General features: G+C 40.0%; 1 protein-coding gene across 1 annotated transcript; it reads left to right on the forward strand.

The window, feature by feature from the left end:
• LOC109838608 (homeobox-leucine zipper protein ROC5-like) lies at window positions 753-7,606 on the forward strand. Its single transcript, XM_020407040.1, has 9 exons — window positions 753-1,123; window positions 1,221-1,432; window positions 1,537-1,654; window positions 1,724-2,356; window positions 2,552-2,653; window positions 2,743-2,964; window positions 4,904-5,075; window positions 5,524-5,870; window positions 6,771-7,606. Exons 1-9 carry the CDS (start codon window positions 1,028-1,030, stop codon window positions 7,122-7,124), a joined length of 2,256 nt encoding a protein of 751 aa, XP_020262629.1. The 5' UTR covers window positions 753-1,027; the 3' UTR covers window positions 7,125-7,606.

Below are 16,626 nucleotides of genomic sequence, written 5' to 3' on the forward strand. Positions count from 1 at the left end.
ATGCATCGAGAAACGTTATCCGTTTCGTTATTAGATTGGAGATTTACACATCAATCTTCAATATATATTAATTTGATCCACCATTCCACATCTTTTTTACATTATAACGAATTATATACAGAACATATTGTACTACTTTAAGTACAAAACACCAAAATGTCAAAAGGACTCGAACTCGATCGTCCAAATAAACTCATAAATCTGGGTGATCTGAAGATCGATTGAGCCCTAGTTGAGTAAATAGCATCACGTGGACCCGATTTACTACATCAAATACGTATTAAGATAATATTAATCATTGGATCCGTTTACAAATCTGAAAAGCCTAATAATCTAACAATTAAATTTTTTCTGATACGTATCCAATATCGTGGGACCGAATCATAATGCATATTTCTCATCCGCGGTCACTTATTAGGCACTGCACTTTTCCTGTTCCGTTGTTCCTCCGATTATTAAGTTGACACGTGCGACGGGTAACTTGGTTCATCTTACCCTTCACGCACTGTCAGACAAACAAAAAAAAAGGGGGGGGGGCGAAGCCCCGATACAAAATAGAAGAGAGAGAGCTCAAAAGGATCACGGCGGATGGTTCCGAGGAAAAACTAGGGTTTTTTTGGTCCGCACCTTTTTCTTCCTGGAAGAAAAAAGGGCTTTTAGTCTTACATGGCATTTTGACTATCAGCCCGAAAGCAATAGTCAGCCCCCCCCCCCTCATGCCTTTCTCATGCTAGGTCGCACAAGATCAAAAATTGAAAAATAAAAAATAAAAAATCATATATAATTCAAACTCCAACCCCCCTCCCTCTCTCTCTCTCTCTCAGTGCTAACTTCAACTTCTTCTACTGTCTTTGTTGTTGAGCTCTGTGATCTGACTTCGGTAGGGTTGGGGTTAGGGTTTCGAGAGGGGGACGGAGGGAGAACGAAGAGCAAGCTGTAATCTTTTGCTCGCCTTCTTTCTCTTTCTTTCTGCCCTAATAAACACAAAGATTAGATTTTTGTTTTTTTTTAAAGGAGAATTTGAGCAATGCCCGTTGGCAGCGTGATTTCTCAGTCTAGGTTCATCTCACCTTCTGTTCTACAAAAGCCCATGTTCAATTCTCCTGGACTCTCGCTCGGACTGGTAAAAATTCGATCAATCCCCCCCTCTTTTTTTTTTTTTCCTTCTTCCATTTTTCTGGTTGGTTTCTGACCGGATTTTGATGGTTATGCTTCTTCAGCAGAGTAACGATTTGGACGGGAAAGGCGACGAGCTGAGTCGAATCATGGAGGATTTGGATTCTGCTAGGGACGAGGAGCGCGAGAGCAGATCTGGGAGCGATCACTTGGATTTTGCTTCTGGGGATGATCTCGAGCTTGAGAATCCGAGGAAGAGGAAGAAGCAGAAGCGATACCATCGGCACACCCCTCAGCAGATCCAAGAGCTCGAAGCGTAAGTATTTCATTTGTTATTTGTATTCAAAAAAAAAAGGAAAAAAAAAAAATCTTTTTTCGTTTGCTCGGGCGACAATGTTGCTGGATTACAAACGCCTGCAGGCTTTTCAAGGAAAGCCCTCATCCTGATGAGAAGCAGAGGATGGAGCTGAGCAAGCGCCTCAACTTGGAGCCCCGACAAGTCAAATTCTGGTTCCAAAACCGCCGCACTCAGATGAAGGTACCGCTCGAAACCCTAATTTCTCTCTCAAGATCATGTCCTAATTTCACTTGTGCCTGTTAAAAAAAGACCCAAATCGAGCGACATGAGAACGCGCTACTCAAGCAAGAGAACGAGAAGCTCAGGCTCGAAAACATCACTATAAGAGACGCGATGAGAAGCCCAATGTGTGGGGGTTGCGGAGGCCCAGCGATCCTTGGGGAGCTCTCCCTCGAAGAGCAGCAGCTGAGGATCGAAAATGCTCGATTAAAGGACGAGCTCGATCGAGTCTGTGCTCTTGCGGGGAAGTTTTTGGGAAAACCCGTTACGGGGTTCTCTACATTTTCTCCGGCCATGCCCAACTCGTCCTTGGATCTTGGATTTAATGGATTCTATTCAATGGCCCCGAATTTGCCGCAAGTTTCTGATTTCGTTGCTTCCAGCTCAACGGGAACTGTTATCGACAGATCACTTGAGAAATCTGTACTTTTGGAGCTGGCATTGGCTGCAATGGATGAGCTTGTGAAGATGGTACAAATGGGGGAGCCTCTTTGGATACAAGGGTTTGAAAATGGGAAGGAGGCATTGAACTATGAGGAATATTTGCAAGTTTTCCCTCGATGTATTGGAGCGAAGCCTGTCGAGTTTGTGTCTGAGGCGACGAGGGAAACTGGGATGGTGATCATCAACAGCTTGGCCCTTGTGGAGATTCTCATGGATGCCGTAAGAAATTCTATCAGTATAGGATATTGGGCAGAAAATTAACTTCAGGTTCGCATGATTGATAGAAACACTTTTATTATAACAAACAATTAAGCGCGTCAATCATGCAAACCTGTGTTGGGTTTTCTGTACTTTACCCTAAGAAAATTTAGAGTTTACATTGAGATTTTGACTGATGTGCTTTCATTAATGCAGAATCGTTGGGCTGATATGTTCCCTGGTATGATCGCCAACGCGGTCACCACCGATATAATCTGTAGCGGCGTTGGGGGTACTAGAAATGGAGCAATTCAGCTGGTTAGTTTTAGTTCATGGATTTGATCCCAAGTATTTTTCTACTACTATTTGATTTGTAAATATGGTTGTTTGTTTGGTGTTGGTTTTAGATGAATGCTGAGCTTCAGGTTCTTTCGCCGCTGGTTCCCACTCGAGACGTGAGCTTCCTGAGATTCTGCAAGCAGCTTGCTGAGGGAGCATGGGCAGTGGTGGATGTGTCGATCGATGGAGGAGGGAGGGAGAGCTCGTTGGTGGTGGCCGGAAGTAGTATGAAGTGCCGGAGGCTGCCGTCTGGTTGCGTTGTGCAGGATATGCCCAATGGATATTCTAAGGTATGTTTCTGTTGTTAGGTTCCAATATTTTCCTGCTTATGTTAATCTCATATAGAATTTTATTGATTATTAGAGCTATGTTTGGTTTGCAATTAATGAAATTATTTTGCTAAAATGGGACAATGTATTGAAAGAACTTCTAATATACAGAAAAAAATTGAATACATAAAAATTATTATTTCTGAAGTTATAGTAATACAAGCTGTGGAACGCTAATCTCTATAGTCAGGGTATTGATACTGAGACTGTTATGATTTATTTCAAATATAGCATCTTATAGTTGTCAGGGTATTGATATTGTTACTGCTATGATTTATTTCAAATATAACATCTTATAATTGTAGAATTATATGATTGTATTTAGTTTCGTTTGGTGTTGGAGTAGAGTCATAGATGTCCATCGAACAACTGACAATCATGATTTAAAAAATAAAAATAAAAAGAGGGGTCTCTTCAATATTTTTGACTGTGTAAAAGATCCAAATCCAACCGTGGGCAGGTGTCGGTGATGATGGATATTGTGACGAATTCTTCATATCCTTAATAGCTAGGCTGTTAATTTCCATTGCCCTTTTTTTAATGTTTGGGAGCTTCACAAGTCAAGGGCCCAAACTCCCATCTTCAAAAAATTAGGTTCATTGGGCAGCATACTTTACTAAATAATTAAATTACTAAACAAAGATTAGATGCTTCTTCTACTAATCTAGAAAATACCACCCCTAGGCTACTTACTGTCCGCATTCAATCAATATGTCCTTTGTTTTCGCTTTCGCAAAACTTTTATATATCTAATTGGAAGCCTGAACCCGAGGCCAAGCCGTCGCCTCCGCTCTTGATTTCCCCAGTTTTGCTTTGTTTAATCCTCCTCCTTTATCTTTATTAGAGCTTAGCTCTGTAAACAAATTCTTTGACGGGTTTCTATTCTATTCTATGTTTTGTCTTTCATTAGCCCAAAATTTCCTACTGATTCTTCATTCTTGGGTTAATTAAATTAAGATTAGGTGTTCGGATCTCGAAGTGTAGATCACTAGATAGCCTTTGAATCATTGTTTCAAAGGTTAGACTTATTGTATGATTATTGGGTAACGATATTTTAATCTAGATTTATTTCTAAACTAATCGCTAACCGAGACCACTACATGCATGAGTTAGGAAAAATAGTAAAATTATAGCTATGAGGTGAAAGGATACAAAGATAAACCTAATATCTGATTCGAAGAATAGGATTCCCGTGACATTTGAAAATTTTGAGATAAAGAGCATTTTTGGCAAATTGTATAAAATTGTGTTAGAATTAGTCTTGGTCCAGTTTTATGACAAACTAGTTCTATTTTGAACGCGGCCGCGGGGGAGGGGGGATGATTCCAAATAGAGCTAGTTAGTGGCCTATTTTTTGCTGAAGATAAATTGGACCAACTTTGACCCAGTTTTTCCAAATCAAGATTCCTCTCAAACTTGAACGAGGCTTGAACCTGGTCCAATTTTGTGAGATAGCCAAACAGGCCCAAAAGCTCCAATGTTATTCTTGTTGAACAATAATATGTTAATGTAATTATAAAATGATATTGATAAACTTTTCAGATACTTCTGAATATAATGTGCATTTAATCTCATGAATAAAATGGGAAGGATGATTCCTACTGATGGTTTTTGATGATTAAATAAAATATTTCAGAGCATAAGATTTGTATAATGTCTATTCTATTGAGTTTTATAATGTAATCCTGCGATCTACTGGTCCGAAAATCCAACTAATTGAAGACTTGTTCATTAATTGGGGATTAGAAGATTCTCAGAGTCAAACATCATACTCGGACTCTTAGCTTTTTCAACCCATAAGGGCTTCTTTTGTCGTCTTGCGTTAACATGTCTTCGCGGACCACGGCATCGTATCCTGCCCCAGCTAATAAATTCATTTCTGTAACGTGACTGTGTCCAGGTTACGTGGGTGGAGCACGCGGAGTACGACGACGCTGCGGTGCACCAGCTGTACCGTCCATTGCTCCGCTCGGGCATGGCGTTGGGGGCCCACCGCTGGGTCGCCACGTTGCAGAGGCGATCAGAATGTCTCGCTATTTTGCTTTCATCCTCCATCCCCAATGATAATTCTGGTAATTTCTAAAACAATCATAGTCTTTATTTTATACAATGAAATTTCAGATAATTTCTATCATTGGCTTCAAATACTCTACATACCGTTTTAGAGAGAATAACTAATACTACTCTCTTTCTCAAAATTGCTTCCCGACTATAGCAGAGAGAAGTGTGAACTCTTTTGATGAGTCATTAATTTTGATAAAAGTTGAAGATGAGTTTAGAGGAAATAGCGTTGTTATCATGTACCATGATATATGTGCTAAGAAAATAGTTAAAAGTCTTCAAATGATTATCCACTCACAAGGCACGTGGTGCATGTGTATAATAGTTTAAGAGTCATAAAATGATTATACACTCATAATACAGATGGTGCATGTATGTAATAGAACTACTTTTTTTTTTATGTTCTTTATCACATTCATAATGATGTCAGTTGATTTTATTACGTTTTCTTTTGCACAGCCATAACCCCGGCGGGGCGACGGAGCATGTTAAAGCTAGCACAACGGATGATGGACAACTTCTGCGCCGGAGTCTGCGCATCTTCGTCCCGCAAGTGGAGGAGGTTCGTCAGCGTCGGCGACAACAACATTGCGGATGACGTCCGGGTGATGACGAGGCAGAGCCTCAACGAGCCCGGGGAGCCTCCGGGTGTCGTGCTGAGCGCCGCCACGTCGGTGTGGGTCCCGGTGCCCGAGAGGCTGAGGAGCCAGTGGGATATTTTGTCTAATGGTGGGCCCATGCAGGAGATGGCTCATATTGCCAAGGGACAGCATCAGGGCAACGCTGTCTCTTTGCTCCGTGCTAGCGTAAGTACTCTCTCTCTATATATATTTTGCTTGAAATAAAATATATCAACCTGGAATTTGAATTATAGATAACTTAGATAATGATTTAAGAAAATTTCCCCAAGTGACTTATTTGATTTGGTTTGGAGCATAATTCATATGAATAATGACAATAATGGGCAAATCCCTGTTAACACTCTCAGGTCTACAATTTCCTTCTTAAAAATGAGAAACTAGGGGCGCTAACTGTTGATAAATTAGTTGAGGGGTATTGCATGGGAGGGGGCTTTTTGTAGGTTACCCGCAATAGTTGTACAAAAAATTATTCAATACAAAATATCATTTTTTAAAGAAAACTTGATACAAGCTTTCATGCCATTTAACAAATTTATTTTGAGATTAATGTTATTTAATGTGACTATTTACAAAATGAGTCTAACCTTTACTATCATTTTATAGTGTATTTGGCAAAATGCTCACCACTTTGCCCCTTTTTTATTGTTTTAAGTTTTAGAAGGTTGAAAGGTCAATTTGATTCGTGTATTGGGGCTTCATATTCAAATTGATCCCCATACTTTATTTTTTCTCAACTTGGTCCATGTAACTGGGGTTTCATACTCAAATTGATCACTTTGTCTTCTAGTCTTTTTAGAACTCGTGTCTAAGTGTTCCCGTTGAGAAGTGATTATGCATTCAAACTTTTTAAATATATTAATATTAATCACTTTGTCTAATCATAGGCCCATTATTAAATGAATGAGTACCTTGATGTATACGCTAATGAATAGCCAATCCAATTAATATCCGATTGCCTGTGCTCTTAAGACTCTGACGTCACATAATTCTCCCTCCACATCACAGTGGCAGCTCCATAATATCTTCCTTTAACAGTGTCATTTACGTGAACACATTTTTATGCAGGCTGCGACAGGAGGAACGCAAGGAAACAGCATGCTGATACTGCAAGAAACGTGCACGGACTCCTCAGGCTCAATGGTGGTCTACGCTCCCGTTGACGTCCCGGCAATGCACCTAGTGATGAACGGTGGGGACTCGGCCTACGTGGCGCTCCTTCCCTCGGGCTTCTCCATCGTCCCAGACGGTGCCCACAACAAGGCTGGCACTAGCGGTGGGTCCCTTCTGACTGTGGCATTCCAGATATTGGTCAACACGCTTCCATCTGCGAAGCTAACAGCCGAGTCAGTGGAGACGGTGAATAATCTGATATCGTGCACCGTGCAGAAGATCAAAGTGTCACTAAGCGCAGAGAACTAAACGAAAGGAGAAAGTATCCAGTGCTCCGGTTCATTGCATTAATGGTACATTAAATAGTAGATCTATCGTTAATGCAATTAACCGGAACTACCGAATAGTTTATTAAAAGATAATGAGGGTGGTAATTAAGTAGCTAGGAGTTTGAGTCGGAGTCAAGAACGAACCGCGCGAGTAAAGAACCATTGCTAGGTGATAAGGATTTGAGTCCGTGTTTGAGGTTCTTAACACAGAGCAATGGTGGTGGTTCGGGTATTGACTCAGTCGCTCTCTGCTTTTGTTTGTATTCTTGTATTTTGTATTTTGACAGTGTTGTAACTCTAGTGGTTGACCATGACCAAGTTGTTTTCTTTGATAGTTCAACTTATATTAGTATTTTTGCATCCTATCGGAATAACATTCTTCAAAATTACAATATAATTCATATTTGTATCGAACGCTTTATTTGTATTTTATACGTACAAGGAGTCGGATATATTTGTGAATGTCTCCATCTTTTCGCATTTGTATGTGAGACCCGGCCTTGTTATTGTACTTCCACCATTTATGATTCTTAGTAGGTCATCTAATAAGATGGAATATGAGCTTGTGTATTCATTATGCATGTCTCGTCTCTCTTGGTTTGTTAATTTCCTATTTCTTTTCAAGTGTTGTGGAGTAGCTAAAAGGACCTATTGTTGACGACTGATATCAAACAGTCAATGAAAGAAGTGATTAAGTTGACGGAGGTCCTCTAACCCTCTGAATAACCCTCTGAATATCCGGTTCTGAAATAGGTTGCTCTTTTCTGCACAAGTAGCAAATCGTAAGAGGACGGAGTTGGGTTCCTCGGTTATTCCTCCGAATATCAAGTCAGTAATATGCGTGAGTAGAGAAGTAACTGAACTGTAGTAGTTCTTAAGCACAGTGGGTGAAGAAAAAGATCTTCCCTTATTGTTGAAAAACCCCTATTTATAGTGGTGGTAGAAAGGTAGAATGATAATTTTGGCCGAGTATGGGATGATGACCATGTCAGCATCCGGTTTACAAGTGTCGGTCGATAAGTGGAGAAGATGTCACATTAGTATTTAATGCGAAGTGATTGGGTGTGCGCGGTGCCGACGTGGTCCGAAAAAAAGATGTGTCATAAAGACTATTGGGGGCAGAGGAATGATGACACCCATAACGTATTTAATGATATTTATTGTGAGGTGATCAGTTGTCAGTACGCGAGAGGAGGCTCGAGGTATTATATTGCCTTTCTACTCGTACGATGGTCGAGAAGTACCGCCTTTTGAGTTGCCTTCGCAAGATGTCGGTCGATTGGTCGGTCGAGTAAGGTGATTAAGCAGTCGATTTAGCCAGTGGTCGACACGTAACGCCTTTCAAGTCGTCCTCATAAAATGTCGGCATGTTGAGTTGACCGAATTGGGCCTTTGATTATCTTGAAGTGCCGACTCGATTACGCATAGTGTGTGACACTTATCTGCCATTGATTAAAAATTATTTTTCAGCACTAAAATGGCTATAACAGTGAAGGAGGAGATGCGTACTTGACATGGCTTCTCTGCTGTCCGACATGGGCAGCATGCAGAGGCGAAGGAGGAGCCTTGAGCTGGGCTTCTAAAGGGTGAGTTGTCGAAAGCTGGTCCTCTGATGATGGAGGAGCAACAGAGTAAGTGGGTTGAGGCGAAGGAATCCGATGGAGGAGTTTAGTGGTGAAGGTGGCGAACTCCTGCTGGAAAGCTTGGGTGATCCCTGGGTGGATTCCTCAAGCTAGGTTACTCTCCATACATGGAGGTGACTGGGGAGAGTCCCAACAGTGGTCGTGACAGAAGGGACCACACCATCGTGGGAGCTTAGGGAGATCCTCAACGTTATCACGCCGCTCCAGGCCCCTCATCTACCTACACGGCCTCCGGTTATGATCGAACTTACCGACCAATCACCGAAGCCATTGGGGGAGCACTCCTCTCACCGATGACATCATGAATACCTCCTGTGAGAAATTTAAAATACCTCAATTAGAAAAGTACAAGGGCGAGGGAGACCCTGCGGAGCATGTCCAAAATTACTATGACATGATGAGCATGTTGCAGGCTCCCAAAGCCATTATCTGCAGGTATTTTCCCATCATCTTATCGGGAAGAGCCAAGCTCTGGTCGAACTCCCTGGAGAAGAAGTCCATCGGCAACTATGAGCAACTCAGCCAGAAGTTTGTGCACCATTTCCTGGCTGACACCAAGCACAAGTTACCTGCTCATGTATAGATACAAATGAGGCATGAGTTTGGAGAGAGCTTTCAAAGCGATTTCAAGAGGTTCCAAGCAAAGAGGTTAGAGGTTAACGACCCAGGGAGCACGATCGTCATGTCGGCCATTGCGGCCGACCTATTAAACAATGAGCTGGCCGACTCACTCGCCAAGAAGCGATGCTCTACCTACGAGTAGTTGATGGCCAAGGCTTATGGGTATATGGACATGGAGAATGCCCGAGCCTACAAGAATGCTGCCTTAGGCAATGAAGTAACAGAACGTGCGGGCAAAATAAGATAAGATTTAGACAAGCAACAAGTAGACTACTGACAAAAATACCTAACGAGTAGCACGTGTCAGTATTCTACTGTTTAAGCCAAGATCACTATGTTGCACCAATTCCACACCAAGTCGCCGGCATATGACGCCCAGGCGACACAGCTACTATCGGGAGAGTCGGCCACGGATCTTATCCCAAGACCCAAGTCGGTGAGCCATCCCCCCAGAGCCAACTACCACCCAAACCGGTCCAACAGGAGGGACCGAAAGAGGGAGCCACCATCCAAACCAGTCCTCATGGCCCTTAACACCTCCCTCACTAACGACCTCTATATTGTTTAGCAGGAGGGGTATCTCAACTCTGCCCCTCCTTGAATGAAGTCAGATCCTTTCAATCAAGACATTCAATAATACTGTCGATACCATAGGGATCATGTATTCAAGAGGCTATAATTATGTAATAAAAACAATACAAGCACACCACAGAATTCTAATGCAATCAAAATAGAGGAGATAGAGTTAGGAATTGTTATCCTGTGACGCGTGATATGTTAACGAGGTTCGGTCCGCTGACCTACGTCCCCGCTCCCCACTCTCAAGGAGAAATCCACTACACAATCCGGTTTGGAAGCCGAAACTTCGTCTACACAGCGATCCCCTCACGATCTCACACTACACAGTTTTATCTACACAAGATCACACTCCCTCACAGTTGATCTACACAAGATCACACTCACAAGATAGTAGAAATGGTGTAAGACTCTCTCTTTACAACGTCCCTATGGCAAAGAGAAAGAGCACACTGAAGCTGGGAAGTGAACACACAAAAAACTCAGTGAAAACAGGTTTTGAAACATAAGCTCTGAGAAAAATAACGTCACTGGTTTTTGCAAAAGCTGGGACACTGACGAAGAAGAAGAGGTGGAGTTTAAATAGGAGAAAAACAGCTGTTTAAACCCATCCCTTAATCTCCCAAAATCTGGAACAAAACGTCGCTGAGATCTATACTGAGCGTCGCTAAAAAAGGACCAAAAAAGACCGTTTGAATAATACGGCAGTCGATCGACAAAATTTTCGGTCGACCACTGTCCAGATAGAAAACAAGAAAAACAAACAGAGACTTCATCGGTTGACCGGTGCGGTCGACCGATAGAAAAAATCGAGCTTTCGGTCGACCACATCGGTCGACCGACAAACTCTCTGCTGCCCACTGACAAATGATCATATGTGCGGTCGACCGGTGCGGTCGACCGCATTCTGATATATTTCAGATAAATAGTTTTGACTCAACTAAAAATATTTGGAAAATATTTATTTGACCTCTGAAAATTATGAAACTTTGTAAAATGTTTTTAATACTAAAAACAAACTGTTTGGAAAAAGAATTTTGCAGATAGGTCTTCATACTTGTGAAAAATAGTATTTTGTGAAAAACGCTTAAAAACATAAGTATGAAAACGTATGTGTGATATCCCAATAGCTTCAAGTGAAGTCAATAACTCTTTACCTACATTCTAGCACTAGAGAGAAAAATAAAAGATAGCTAATATCCTCATATAGAATGCAATGCTTGAGTCTTGATATAGCTTGAATTTGATGAAGCTTCTATTTGAATTTGTTGTTCTTGAAATAACGTTGCTTCATAACTATGCCTCCTCCTCCTTTGGATATCATCGTTGTAGGGCATATTCCATCCAATCCTCCATATGTGGTACTAACAAGCTTGATATATGATTTCACTACATTTGTACTTAATAAGCCATTAGTACCGATAATGGTGGTTGTAAAACATCATCAAAACATAAGGGCTAACAATCTTCCCCTTTTTGATGATGACAACCAACCATTATATAAGAGCAAAAAAATAAATATAGCTTATAGATAGGTGCTCCCCCTATCTATGAGCTCCCCCTAAGTATATGCAACAAATGAGGAGATTTCTCTCCCCCTTTGTCACCATAAAAAATGGGGTAAAGAGAAATGCAAAATGCAACTAAACAAGCAAGCAATGTAGAACTTTCACATATTGCATAAGCCCAAACCATTTCTTATGCGATAAAAATCATTCTCTCCAAGAGGCTTAGTAAATATATCCGCTAATTGAGATTTTGTGTCAACAAATACTAAGGATACATCTTGTCTCTCAACATGATCGCGTAAGAAATGATGGCGCACATCAATATGCTTGGTTCTAGAATGCAAAACTGAATTTTTGGAAATATTTATAGCACTAGTGTTATCACAAAAAAATTTTATATTTTGAAAATTCAAATCATAGTCAACTAAGCTTTGTTTCATCCATAAAACTTAAGCACAACATAAGCCGGCGGCAATGTATTCCGCTTCCGTAGTGGACAATGCAACACAATTTTATTTCTTGGAAGCCCAAGAAACAAGTGAATTTCCTAAGAATTGGCATGTTCCACTCGTACTCTTGCGATCTACCATACATCCGGCAAAGTCGGCATCACAAAAGCCATATAAATCAAAAGAGGTGCTTTTTGGATAAAATAAACCAAGATTAAAAGTTCCATTAACATACTTAATGATCCTTTTAACCGCAATTAAATGAGATGCTTTAGGAGATGCTTGAAAACGTGCACATGCACACACACTAAACATGATATCGGGTCTACTAGCGGTGAGATAAAGAAGACTACCTATCATACCTCGGTATAGTTTTTGGTCCACGTCTTTACCACTTTCATCCGCATCTAGCTTAACACTTGTACTCATGGGAGTAGGCGCATGCTTAGAGTTCTCCAAATTGAATTTCTTCACCAATTCCTTAGCATACTTGCTTTGAGAAATAAATATCTCATCCTTTGTTTGCTTTACTTGAAGCCCGAGAAACAATGTAAGCTCTCCCATCATACTCATCTCAAAATAATCTTGCATAACCTTAGAAAATTCCTTGCACAAAGATTCATTAGTAGCACCGAAAATGATATCATCAACATATATTTAAACTAAAATGAAATTATTTTTTCTTTTTCTCACAAAAAGAGTGTTATCAATTGTTCCTTTTGAAAAACCATTTTCAACAAGAAAACTAGAGAGGCGAGCATACCAAGCTCTAGGAGCTTGTTTCAACCCATATAAAACTTTTTGAACCCGGTAAACATGATTAGAAAAAACATGATCTATAAAACCGGGGGGTTGCTCAACATATACTTCATCTTCTATAAAACCATTCAAGAAAGCACTTTTAACATCCATTTGAAATAATTTGAAAATTTTAAAGCTAGCAAATGCCAAAAACATCCTAATAGATTCTAACCTTGCAACCGGTGCAAAGGTTTCATCATAGTCTATGCCATTCTCTTGATTGTATCCTTAGGCAACCAAACGAGCTTTATTTCTAGTAACAATGCCATGTTCATCAAGTTTGTTTCTAAAAACCCATTTAGTACCAATTATACTAGCATTGTTAGGTCTAGGAACTAATTTCCAAACATCATTTCTTGTAAAATTGTTTAGTTCTTCATGCATAGCCAAAACCCAAAATTCATTATTTAAAGCATCATTAATCTTTTTAGGTTCTAGTTGAGATAGGAATGCAACATTACCATATTCACTCAAAGCTTTTGAGCGAGTAACAACTCCTTGTGAAGGGCTCCCAATAATTTGTTCCTTAGGATGGTTTGATGCGAATTTCCAAGCTTTAGGAAGTTCAACTTGTTCATGAGCATTGGAGCTATCCACATCCTTTTGAGCTTCTATAGAGGGAGTATCATTGATTTGTAAAAAGTCCAATCCTCCCTCAACATCATCATCATCATCTTTCCTAGGTAAAACAACTTGAGAACCAACATTAGTCTCATCAAAAGTAACGTTTATAGATTCTTCAACAACAAGAGTTCGTTTGTTGAAGACCCTATAAGCCTTACTTCGAGGTGCATAACCTAAGAAAATACCAACATCAATTTTGGAATCAAATTTATCATGGTGATCTTTAGTATTTAAAATAAAGCATTTGCAACCAAAGATACAAAAATAACCAATAAAAAGAGTTTTTCCATAAAAAAGTTCATAAGGAGTTTTCTTAAGCTTTGGTCTAATCAAAATACGATTTAAAACATGGCAAGCCGTATTGACCATAGTGCGTGCCATCTCTTGTATGGTGCGATTTTTCCGTTCAACAACACCATTTTGTTGTGGTGTTCTAGGAGCGGAAAACATATGAGTTATACCATGATGAGCACAAAAATCATAGAAAAATTCATTTTGAAATTCACCACCATGATCACTTCTTATTTTAACAACTTTCAAATCTTTTTCATTTTCAATTCTTTTAACATGATTAGCAAATTCTTCAAAACAATCATTTTTCTTTGCAAGAAATATTGTCCATGTAAAACGAGAAAAATCATCAATAATCACAAAAACATAGTGTTTGCCTCCAAGAGAGGTAACACGCATAGGACCAAACAAATCAAGATGAAGTAATTGCAAAGGTTTAGAAGTCGATACCTCATGGATGGATTTGAAGGAAGATTTTGTTTGTTTACCTTTGGCACAATCCTCACATATGGTATCTTTGATGAAGTGCAAGCTAGGTAATCCTCTCACAAGATTTCTCTTAGACAATTTTGATATTAGCTCCATATTTGCATGTCCAAGTCTCTTATGCCAAATCCAAGGATTTTCTTCAATTGCCGCAAGGCACTTCACATCTTGATTCACTAATTCATTCATCTCAAAAATGTATACATTAGATTTGCGATTAGCAATAAAAACAATTTTTTCATTCATACTAATGATGCATTTATCCGGTTTAAAGGAAATATCAAAACCTTTATCACTCAATTGGCTAATGCTAAGAAGATTATGATTCAAACCATTTACCAAATAAACATCTACTTTAACGGGTGAGGGTTTCTTACCAATAGAACCAACACCAATGATTTTACCTTTCTCACCACCGCCGAAGGAGACGTTACCTCCTTCAATTCTTGATAGGATTGCAAATAACTCTTTGTTGCCCGTCATATGATGTGAGCAACCACTATCAAGGTACCACATCTCCTTACGTCGTTGCCGTGACGTTCCCTACAAGAGATGATGATGAAGATGTAGTAGCTTTAGGTACCCAAAACTTGGGTCCTTGGTGGTTAGTAGTCTTAGTACCTTTGGGTACCCCTATCAATCCATAAAATTCAAAGTTATCTTTAATTCTACAATGAGTAGAAATATGACCATGTTTCATGCAATAAGTGCACACAAAATTTCTTTTGTATGTTTGAGTGTGAGAACCATGAAACCTATTTCTACCATAGTGATGATGATTAGCATAAGCATGAGTGGGTCTAATCCTACCACCTTTAATTTCTAATCTCTCAATCTTTGATCTTAATTGCTTTTTCTCGAAATCGAGATCTCCTAGCAATTCATCTTTTAGTGCAAGAGAGGTTGTTAATTGTTCTAGCTTGATATCACAAGAAGCATGCAACTTTTTAAAAGAAGAAAATTCTTTGGACATTCTTTTGAATTCAATATTCAATTCTTCTAGAGCCGTAGCTAGATCACATTGCATGTAGAAGGATTCACTCTCGGTGTCGGATATTACCTCATGTTCAAGGGCCATGAAGCAAACGTTGGGATCATGAAGAGCAAGTTTGGCTCCTTCTTCATCACTATCCGAGTCACTTGGTTCGGATTCTTCCCATCCGGCATACATAGCCTTCTTCTTCAAACATTTTCCTACACGTGAAGAAAATTTGTTGTTAGATCGTGGGTTAAATTTCTTGTTCATTTTTATGAGTCTAGAAATTCTTCTAGAGAGATGAGTTACTTCTCTAGAAAAATCAACTTCACTATCCAATGACGACGAGGAGTAATCACTAGCTCCTTTGAGAGCTATGGTCTTCAACTTTGGTGATGGCTCCTCAACATCTCGTGAGGGCACTTCCTCGTTCTCCTTCCCCTTGAGCTTCTTCTCATGGACCTTGAGCTTTCCGATGAGGCCATCGAGAGGTAAAGTGGTAAGGTCATGAGCTTCTTCTATTGCCGTCGCCTTGGGTTCCCACATCGGAGTCAATGAATGAAGAATCTTGTAATTCATCTCTTGAATAGTCAACTTCTTGTCAAGACCATGCAATTCATTGATAATGTTAGTGAAGCGAGAAAACATAGCATCAATTGATTCATTTGGAAGCATTTGAAATAACTCATATTCATGCATAAGTCCACTAATCTTGGATTCCTTGACTTGGGGGGTTCCTTCGTGTGTAATACACAATTTCACCCAAATTTCGTATGCGGTTGCACACATGGAAACCCTATTATACTCGTTGGGGGAAAGACCACAAATTAAGGCATTCATAGCCTTAGCATTGAGATTGGCTTGATACCTTTCTCCATTGGTCATAGTCCCAACTTTGGACTTTTTTACGTATTTTTTCTCTATGAGTTCTAGGATGTCAAGGTCAATGCAACGAAGGTAAATTCTCATCTTAGCCTTCCAATAAGCAAAGTTACTACCGGTGAAGAGTGGTGGTCTAGTGGTGGATTGTCCCTCTAGCATATGCACATTCATTGAAGCCTCCATAAGATCTTTTCTCTAAGGTGATTAAACTAAAAACTAATATAGAGACCAAGCTCTGATACCAATTGTTGGACCCTAGAGGGGGGGAGGGGTGATTAGGGTCAAGAGGCTATAATTATGCAATAAAAATAATACAAGCACACCACAGAATTCTAATGCAATCAAAATAGAGGAGATAGAGTTAGGAATTGTTATCCTGTAACGCGCGATATGTTAACGAGGTTCGGTCCGCTGACCTACGTCCCCGCTCCCCATTCTCGAGGAGAAATCCACTACACAATCCGGTTTGGAAGCCGGAACTTCGTCTACATAGTGATCCCCTCACGATCTCACACTACACAGTTTGATCTACACAAGATCACACTCCCTCACAGTTGATCTACACAAGATCACACTCATAAGATAGTAGAAATGGTGTAAGACTCTCTCTTTATAACGTCCCTAT

The sequence above is a fragment of the Asparagus officinalis genome, chromosome 4 (assembly GCF_001876935.1).
Source record: "Asparagus officinalis chromosome 4, Aspof.V1, whole genome shotgun sequence".
NCBI lineage: Eukaryota > Viridiplantae > Streptophyta > Magnoliopsida > Asparagales > Asparagaceae > Asparagus > Asparagus officinalis.

Excerpts from the sequence above, each read along its gene's own strand:
- LOC109838608 (XM_020407040.1), top strand. The coding sequence starts at position 1,028 with ATGCCCGTTGGCAGCGTGATTTCTCAGTCTAGGTTCATCTCACCTTCT. Across the intron at positions 1,124-1,220 it reads CTGGACTCTCGCTCGGACTG|CAGAGTAACGATTTGGACGG; the intron begins GTAAAAATTCGA and ends ATGCTTCTTCAG. Across the intron at positions 1,433-1,536 it reads CAGATCCAAGAGCTCGAAGC|GCTTTTCAAGGAAAGCCCTC; the intron begins GTAAGTATTTCA and ends AAACGCCTGCAG.